We start from the raw sequence: 10,330 nt of genomic DNA, 5'->3' as shown, positions 1-10,330 counted from the left end.
CATTATTATGGCAACCAGGAAGGATGCATTTTTTGATTCTAACACTTTGCTCAACACCTTTGTACTTATCTGAGGTAGGGCAGGTGTAGTTTAAAATCTAGGCCAATGGGTCAGAATATATTCAAGCTTTTTAGATCTATGTTTGTTTCTTCATTTCGCTCATCATTGTCTTGATCTACAAACTTTATACTGAGAACTACAAATTCCAAAATCAGAGGTGTGCAACTCTCACATCTATAATGTCTCACAAAAGACTTCCATTACAGGTAAGTACCAAGCTCAAGGAAAGCAATCTGAAGAACACTGCAGTCACCATCATCATATACACACTTCCAAATATTGTTAGCATAATGTTGACTACGATATGCTTGGCATACAATCAGCTGTTGTAGATAGAGTAAAGTAAGGTAATATTCTTGTGATACAACATCTTCACCTCAATAAATTTAAAAGACAAACATTTATTTCAGGTTGTGTTACTATAAAAATATTTGTTGTAGTAGGAGTCTTAAGTTCAGCATCTCAGCAAATTCAAATCTGTGCAGCAGAAAGCATGCAATATTCAGACAGGATCTGTACTGACAAACATTTGGTATGAGAGAAATGAATGAGTTTAATTTAAGCAGTGCATTTATCAGTTAGTCTGCACAGGACCCAAGAACTAACCCATCCACTACTCCAACTCCAGTCGACAGAGAAATGGTCCTCAAAGCTTTATTTCTTAAAGTAATCTTTAGTTCCAAATGCCTCAAATGTCTGGAGACATCCATTGAACAGTGCCACTATTCTTTGGTGTGTAGCATTACTAATAAAAAGCCCAAAAAAGAAGTAAAACTCTCTTTGACCTTTGTAATCTGCAATTCAGATTTGGTCAAGAATTACTGTAATTATTTAAAGGAATAAAACTAAAAACATGAAAAAAAAACTTAAATGTAGATAGATTTTCATGTGGTGTCACACCTTAATTGGAGACACTGTTCAGCTGCTTTTTTAAACAAACTAGTTAACGTCAAACTTTGTTACTGTACCTCGTTGCTCACAATGTATACTGTGTTTCAGATGGTGCATCAGCATTCTATAAACAAAAATTTAGAGAATGTTCCCAAAATATCAGATAGATAATCCAAGGGCCATTCATGTAAAAATAATTTACAATTTGTCTTAAAGAAGGAAAATTACATTTCAGATAAATTGTAAAGACAATCCAGAAATATATGATCATTGGGCCCTGACCCTGTACAGCTCACTGTACTAAAATATTAAACAATCATTGAATCGATAGCACCAGCCTCTCAAAGCTGATTATTTTGCGGCGTTTCCCCCACCACCACCCCCAACCCTTGCATTTGTTGACCAGACAATGCTGGTCACTGAGCAGTCAGAAATTCGTGGTTTCAGTTTCTCACTGTCATCTCTAGAAACCAGTGACCAAGATGGCAGATGCTGAAGCACACAACTGAACATGAGAAAAATCAATTGTGTTTTCAGTTATCACTTGGACAGGTTACCGAATAAAGTGCTGGAACCGAGATTTCCAATTCCCAGTAATACATACATACACTCTTAAGGTAATATTCGTATACAGCAGTGCTTGTACTGGTCATGGTTAAAAAGAAAGGGAATCATATTTGAATTCTAAAGCCCATGGCTAAAGATTTGCACAACAATTTGAAAATGTGTTCAGTTAACATTTCAATGATTGGTCAATTAAAGACACTAACAAATCAAACCCTTTCTATTAAAGCTTATTCAAACGGCCAATCAGAAATACACATCCAATGTTTGTAGGATCATCTGGCGGCAAAGTGGGCAGTTGCGTTGGTAGACGGGCTGCTCCAAGAGAATAGCTGTGCAACCTTGACAGAGGCACAAGTGTCGGCATGGGAGCAACAACACAGATTTTGCTTGATCCTGACAAATAACACATTTTTTCCGTTCTTCTTGCTCCTTCAAAAGCATCCAAAGATTGTTTTCCACAGGAACATTGCTATTATTGTCTTTGCCACCTGCTGGTTTTGCTACCGAAGACAAAGATTCATTGCCAGCTTCTGGTCCACATACAGATGTCTCAGCCATGGTTAACTGTTGCTCCCTTAGAGGGTTACCATTTCCTTGGGCTGGGTTGGGATCTATTTGCTGTTCTAACTGGATAGTTAGTTGTTGGTCCGTGAATGTTCGATCCTCCAAGTTGTCATTACGATCAGTCTGGTGCTGCCTTCTTTGGTCAAGAGGCCAGTTACTGATATAATCAGGGTTCAACCCATGTAGTTGTTGACTGTATATTTGCTGCCACATCTCAGAGTTGACCATCAGCTGCACAGTAGCCACTACTAACCCACAGATATGTGCAATATTTCTCCTGATCCACTGAAGATTTGGTGCAATGCTCAAGTATAGAGTCATCTGATTAGTAATCCTCAATATTAACTCTGGATTTACATATATTGTGATGATGGAGATGACAACAAAAGTGATTGCCAACCCATACAGATTCAGGAGAAAAATGTCAACCAACAGTTTGGTGAGGGACATCAGGACTTCAATGACAAACTGGCACGGTGTCCACAGCAGGATCACATTGCCAAGGACACTGCTTGACAAATAGGTGAGAATTGAAGCAAAGACATCCGATACTCTTACCAAGGGGTCCCACAGCATTGTGACAAGAGAAAGGAGGTTCTGGGTTCCAATGAGGAACAAGTTGATGAAGGTATTGACAAAATATGCAGACAGGCTAACCAGGATCCCCACAGCATCCCACACCTGCTTGAGAAAGAGGTGACCAGAGCTGAAAGCGTTGGCGAATCCCCTTTGCAGCATCTCCCGTCCCCTCAGGCTCAGGTAAGAAAGCAGGTTGCCCACCAGCTTCAGACTTTCTGCCAGGCTGAACAGCACGCTCAGCAAACTGCACACCAGGTTGAGAACGAAGTGCAGGGTGCAATAAGATAACTCCGCCGCCCCCAGTACCAGCAGCCCCAGCAGGTTGCAGCACAGGGCGAGCAAACACGCCACGGCACCGGGCAGACACAGCAGCAAATGCATGGTACCTGAGACAGCAGCGACCACAGAGGAGACCAGCCAGAAATTAACGTCCAGCAGGAAGCAGAGCAGGTCCAGGGCCCGGCCCAGGCCGCGAATGAGGAAAATGAGAATGTCAGCCATTGCAGATACGGGCGGGCGGCCTGGCTGGATGGCGGTGCGGCTCCAGGGCCCAGCCTCGCGCCCAACCGTCAAACACAATTCAAAAATAAACAGCCAGCCCAAAGCAGCCGATCATAGACACATCCACCGAGAGGGGCCTGGAGGAGCACCAAACATTCGATCGAAACCTCTGTCAACGAAGAGGGCTGCATTACCTTTATCAAACACGCTTTTTGAGGTAAATTATTTTTAAAGAGTACGCGTTTCGATCCTTCACTTTATTATTGTCACCAGAATATAGTTTAGAATATGAAAACCGTGTTTGGCCCCTCCAAGATCATGATTAATTTTTCCACAGAATGATCCCCCTGACACTAAACCAATAACAAAAAAAATTCCAGATGACCCCCTTGAGAAAACCAATAGCCAAGACTTTAACAAAATCTTTGCAGGACTTATACACTTAATGGTAAGGTCCTAGGGAGTGTTGCTGAACAAAGAGACCTTGGAGTGCAGGTTCATAGCTCCTTGAAAGTGGAGTTGCAGGTAGATAGGATAGTGAAGAAGGTGTTTGGTATGCTTTCCTTTATTGGTCAGAGTATTGAGTACAGGAGTTGGGAGGTCATGTTGCGGCTGTACAGACATTGGTTAGGCCACTGTTGGAATATTGCATGCAATTCTGGTCTCTTTCCTATTGGAAAGATGTTGTGAAACTTGAAAGGGTTCAGAAAAGATTTACAAGGATGTTGCCAGGGTTGGAGGATTTGAGCTACAGGGAGAGGCTGTTAGAAAATCATGAGGGGCGTAGATAGGATAAATAGACAAAGTCTTTTCCTGGGATGGGGGAGTCCATAACTAGAAGACATAGGTTTAGGGTGAGAGGGGAAAGATATAAAAGGGACCTAAGGGGCAACTTTTTCATGTAGAAGGTGTTGCATGTATACAATGAGCTACCAGAGGAAGTGGTGGAGGTTGGTATAATTACAATCTTAAAAAGGCATCTGGATGGGTATATAAACAGGAAGGGTTTGGAGGAATATGGGCCAGGTGCTGACAGGAGGGACTAGATTGGGTTGAGATATCTGGTTGGCATGGACAAGTTGGACCGAAGGGACTGTTTCTGTGCTGTACATCTCTATGGCTCTAATAAAAACAAAATCAGTGTAATTTAAGCATTACTTTACAGATATTAATAAAATGTGTACCCTGAGCAGCAGTGTAATTACATTCAACTGTAGTTTATAATCTTATGTCCCCATTCTATAATCACAATCAAATCTAGAAATCAAATCTAGAGATCTAAAGACAAAGATCTGTTGATGCTGGAGATCTGAAATAAAAACAGAAACAGCTGGAGAAAATCAGTAGGTCTGCAGCATCTGTGCAGAAAAAGCATTTCAGGTTCAGCGACCCTTCTTCAGAATTGAATGATGGGTGCAGGAAATTATGTAAAGAGCAGCAGTATCCAGACACAGAGTCATACAGCATGGAAATAGATCCTTTGGTCCAACCCATCGATACGGACCAGACATCCCAATCCCTAATACCATTTACCAGAATTTGGCCCAAATCCCTCTGAACCCTTCCTATTCATATGCAATCCAGATGCCTTGTAAATGTTGTAATTGTACTGTTCCCACCATTTCCTCTTGTTCCATACATGCACCCCCCGCTATATGAAAAAGCTACCCCTCAGGTCTTTTTAAAATCTTTTTCCTCTTCCCTTAGAAGAGTGGTAAGGACAAGCCAGGGAACTATAGATCAGTGAGCCTGACGTCAGTAGTAGGCAAGTTGTTGGAGGGAATTCTGAGGGACAGGATGTACAGGTATTTGGAAACGCAAGGACTGATTAGGGATAGTCAACACGGCTTTGTGCGTGGGAAATAATGTCTCACAAACTTGATTGAGATTTTGGAAAAAGTAACAAAGAGGATTGATGAGGGCAGAGCGGTAGATGTGATATATACAGACTTCAGTAAAGCGTTTGACAAGGTTCCCCATGGGAGACTGGTTAGCAAGGTTAGATCTCACGGAATAAAGGGAGAACTAGCCATTTGGATACAGAACTGGCTTAAAGGTAGAAGACAGAGGGTGGTGATGGTGGAGGGTTGTTTTTCAGACTGGAGGCCTGTGACCAGTGGAGTGCCACAAGGATCGGTGCTGGGTCTACTACTTTTTGTCATTTACATAAATGATTTGGATGTGAGCATAAGAGGTACAGTTAGTAAGTTTGCAGATGACACCAAAATTGGAGGTGTAGTGGACAGCGAAGAGGGTTACCTCAGATTACCTCAGGATCTTGATCAGTTGGGCCAATGGGCCAAGAAGTGGAAGATGGAGTTTGATTCAGATAAATGCGAGGTGCAGCATTTTGAGTAAGCAAATCTTAGAAGGACTTATACACTTAATGGTAAGGTCCTAGGGAGTGTTGCTGAACAAAGAGACCTTGGAATGCAGGTTCATAGCTCCTTGAAAGTGGAGTCGCAGGTAGATAGGATAGTGAAGAAGGTGTTTGGTATGCTTTCTGTTATTGGCCAGGAGTATTGAGTACAGGAGTTGGGAGGTCATGTTGTGGCTGTACAGGACATTGGTTAGGCCACTGTTGGAATATTGCATGCAGTTCTGGTCTCCTTCCTATCGGTAAGATGTTGTGAAACTTGAAAGGGTTTAGAAAAGATTTTCAAGGATGTTGCCAGGGTTGGAGGATTTGAGCTATGGAGAGAGGCTGAATAGGCTGGGGCTGTTTTCCCTGGAGCGTCGGAGGGTGAGCGGTGACCTTATAGGGCTAACAAAATTATGAGGTGCATGGATTGGATAAATAAACAAAGTATTTTCCCTGGGGTGGGGGGAGTCCAGAACTAGAGGACATAGGTTTAGGGTGAGAGGGGAAAGATATAAAAGGGGCCTAAGGGGCAACATTTTCAAGCAGAGGGTAGTACGTGTATGGAATGAGCTGCCAGAGGAAGTGGTGGAGGCTGGTACAATTGCAACGTTTAAGAGGCATTTGGGTGGGTATATGAATAGGAAGGGTTTGGAGGGATATGGGCCGGGTGCTGGCAGGTGGGACTAGATTGGGTTGGGATATCTGGTCGGCATGAATGGGTTGGTCCAAAGGATCTGTTTCCATGCTGTATATCTCTATGACTTTATAAATCTATAACCTCCAGGTTTAGACTTGCCCACACTGGGAGAAAGACCTTGGCTATTCACCCTATCCAGCTCCGTCAGAGCCAGCTCTCAGAGTGAACAGAATTTCTGACACTCCTGTTCTTATCTGTCAGCCCAGGCTCCCTGATTAGACCAGATTAACAGCCTCAGTCAGGCAACTCATACTCTATGGGATCCATCTGGCTGACAACGTTACAATCATTACATCCCTCCCCTTCTGAGTCCAAGGACATCGGTCAGTTCATTTTGTTGTAGCTCCTCCTTTGGCGTTTTAGCACCAGGTCAGGTTCCTCCAACTCAGCCTCTGACATGGGCAGCAAGTAACACACAATAGCTTACACCCGGAGTGTCTCAAAAGAAATTCATTCTCTTGTTCAGGCAGCATAGGTGTTGACATCAGTTATGCCCAAGTCAGATTCCAAGGTATCTTCAACGCTTGAGGGAGATGGAGAATCCACAAATCCCAGAACAGACGGAAAGGTTGTCAAGAAGCTGGGCACATTTTGCTCCAGCACTCTTTGTGAGTTTGCAGTTTTCATAACCATCTGACGAAAGAGCATTGCTCCAAAAGCAAGTGCTTCCAAATAAACCTGTTGGACTATAACGTCGTGTTGTGTGATTTTTAACTTCATATGATCCACATGCTTGGTGAGGACCGCCACACCTACCTGAACTTTATACATCACTGGACCTGACCTTATGTCTACCATGCCTCTTAACCATGCAGGTCCCTACACCAAACTTTGTCCCCTGAAATAAACTTTTTCTTTCACTTTATGTCTGGTATTGGTGTTCCTGATGCTGTTTCCCCTCCACCCCAGGTCTGAGAAAATCAGATTTAACCTGGTGTGGAGACTTCTTCCCATTAGCAACTGTGCTGGAGCTAACTCTGTAGTTGCATGAGGGTTGGTCCAATAAGGACACTTTAGTATCTAGTGAAGATATAGGCTGTTTCTTTAAGCCTGCCTCAAAATTTAGACTGTTCTTTCTGCCAGACATTGGATGATGGATGGTATAGTGCTGTACTAATCCCCACCCCCGAGGCTTCCAGTCTCATTCCTGATGAAGGACTCCTGCCCAAAACATTGATTTTTCTGCTCCTCAGATGCTGCCTGACCTGCTATGCTTTTCCAGCACCATTCTAATCTTGACTCTAATCTCCAGCATCTGCAGTCCTCACTTTCGACTACTTCCATCGGAATATCCTGCAACTTATATTCTCCACTGCCGCATTTTCCAATGACAAAGCTAGTTGTAGTGCCTGTTTGAAATCCAGTTGGGCTTCAGCTAGTAGATGTTCTTGCATGGTTACATCAGTAATCCCACATACCAAACGGTCTCTCAGCAACTCATTAAGGGTTAAACCAAAGTCACATACCTCTGCCAGTCATCTCAACCTAGTCAAAAATCTCAATATGGATTCTCCTGGTTCTCAAAACATCGTGAAAAACTTATAGCATCTCCAAATTAGAGGAGGCTAAGGGTCATAGTATTTCTGAACTAAATCCATCAACTCTTGAAAGTTTTTAGTAACTGGTGCCTCAGGGAACGTTAGGCTCCTAATAACCAAAAAACCTATGGGTCCACAACCTGTAAAAAGAGTTACTCGTTGCTGTTCATCTGCCCCAATGTCATTCTTTTGACTTACTGGGCCCAGTCATTGACAGCAGAATCAAACAAGTCAAGCTTCCTAAATAATGGCATGATGCCATACATGCTTACCGCAACTCAAAGCTGATTACTTCAAATGAATTTCTTCAGGAGTGTGCTTTTCTCTCGCCTCTGAAACAACTCCACATAGGCCAGTATCCTGTCACCAATTCACCCTTTATTTACATGAAGAGAAACCTTAACATTGATCCAGCTCCCTCAGAGCCCACTTTTGGAATGAACAGGATGTCTGACACTCCTGATCTTATGTCAGCCAGGGCTCCTCCAAAGTCACTTGATTTCGAGAAAAGCAGTAGATGTCTTAGAATACACATTGAACTGCTGATTCATTTCTAGGAAGTCATATGGTACAACCCCTCTAAATCTATAAATATCCAAGTAGTCCAAAATTTTTCAGTGTTTCCAAAATATTCCTTGAGTATAATTATGTATTCCCCACACAAATACATTTTCAGCAGTTACTGAGTGCTCAACTGGTCCTGGGTCTCTATGCAACAGCAACCTTTCACTGAGAGGAGTCAGGAGCTCGCACGGTGGAGCCAGCACAGCGCTGAGAACTTTGCAGGACTCTTCCATCCTTCGTTCCAGCTCAACGAGTAGATCCTACACACCTGCCCAATATTCCTGTGCATGTCTCTGCAGACTGACCAAGTCATTCACAGTCAGGAATAGAGGATGTCTTCAGCCTGGGTCTAAACAGATGCTTGGTCTCCAACAGTTCTTAGGGTGCCAGATACCTCAAACATATCCTCCTTGAGTAGCCGCAGAAAATTGTCAGTGACAGGCTTACTGGAATATGCCCTTGAGGCTAAGTTGGATAGCGAACCTCTGAGATGAAAGTCACCTTGCTGGTGGAGGATACAGGTGCACCTTGCTAAATGCATTTTCTGAGGCTTCTCTGGTTTCCTCCTCAGGAGGTGGAAGTAGAGCTGAGGGATTCTGGCTCAGTTTTTCCTGCAATGAAACAAAGGGAGGAATTGAGTATGAAATAAGTGGACGCAAGAATAGTTCGTCGTCATTGCATAATCCTTTGTATGGATATAATGCATATAATACTGAGGGTTGTAATGCATCACCCTTGGTGAGATGCATGTTCAATGGCAGAGTTATGGTGAATAATGGCCCTTTGAATATAGCAGAGAATAGCTGATGTTAATCATCTTTGCAAAGTGCAGGAGATAATTGAACTTGGATTTCTTCTGTCTTCAGTTTCATGGACAGTTCCTGGCTTGCCGCATCAGAGGTAGTGTGCAATTGGGCTTGAAATAAAAAATAAGAAGTGTGGAAGCCAGAAGGTTTTCATAGCAATAGAAGCAGGAGTAGGCCATTTGTCACGTTGAGCCTGCTCCACCATTCATTAAGATCATTGCATCTCAACTCCTCCTCCTAACCCTTAATTCCCCTGCCATGCAAAACCCATCCAACTGGGTCTTGAATATATTTAATGAAGCTGCCTCTACATTTTCGGGCAGAAAATTCCAGAGATTCACTATTCTCTGGGAAAAGCAGTTCCTCCTCATCTCTGACCTAAATCTACTCCCCCTAATCTTGAGGCCATGTCCCCTAGTCCTAGTTCATCCACCGATGGAAACAATTTGATTGCCTCTATCTTATCTATCCCTTTCATAATTTTACATGTTTCTGTAAGATCCCATCTCATTGTTCCAAATTCTAGCGAGTACAGTCCCAGGTGGCACACCTCTCCTCATAGGGTAACCCACTCACTTCCAGAATCATTCTGGTGAACCTCCTCTGCATTGCCTCCAAAGCCTGTAATATCTTTCCTCAAGTAAGGAGATCAGAACTGCACACGATGTTCCAGGTTCGGCCTCACCAACACATTGTACAATTGCATCAGAACCTCCCTGCTCTTAAATCAAACCCTCTAGCAATGAAAGCCAATATTCCATTTGCCTTCCTGATTACCTGTTGCACCGGCAAGTCAACTTTTAGCGACTCATGTACGAGCATTCCGAAGTGCCCCTGCACAACCACATGCTGCAATCTCTCACAATTGAAATAATACTCTGATCTACTATTTTTCCTTCCAAAGTGGATAACCTTATATTTACTAACATTGTACTCGGTTCAACAGACCTTTGTTTACTCATTTAATCTAAATCTCCCTGCAGACCCTCCACATCCTCTGCAGTTTGCCTTCCCACTCGATTTAATGTTATCAGCAAACTTGGATATGTTACACTCGGTCTCCTCTCCCAAATCGTTAATGTATATCATGAACAGTTGCGGGCGGGCCAAACACTGACCTCTGCGGCACTCCGCTCACCACTTATCTCCAACCAGAGAAACACCCATTTATCCCAATCCCCTGCTTTCTATTGGTTATCCA

General features: G+C 43.2%; 1 protein-coding gene across 1 annotated transcript; it reads right to left on the bottom strand.

Annotated features, from left to right (window-relative positions):
- Window positions 1-441: 441 nt before the first annotated feature.
- On the bottom strand, window positions 442-3,206 carry rnf26 (ring finger protein 26). The gene has a single exon (XM_043677735.1). It carries the CDS (start codon window positions 3,160-3,162, stop codon window positions 1,762-1,764), a length of 1,401 nt encoding a protein of 466 aa, XP_043533670.1. The 5' UTR covers window positions 3,163-3,206; the 3' UTR covers window positions 442-1,761.
- Between the last annotated feature and the right edge of the window lie 7,124 nt (window positions 3,207-10,330).

Source organism: Chiloscyllium plagiosum, chromosome 36, assembly GCF_004010195.1.
Source record: "Chiloscyllium plagiosum isolate BGI_BamShark_2017 chromosome 36, ASM401019v2, whole genome shotgun sequence".
NCBI classification, from domain to species: Eukaryota; Metazoa; Chordata; class Chondrichthyes; order Orectolobiformes; family Hemiscylliidae; genus Chiloscyllium; species Chiloscyllium plagiosum.
The sequence above is the reverse complement of the archived record's forward strand: the minus strand, read 5'-3'. Positions and strand labels throughout refer to the sequence as shown.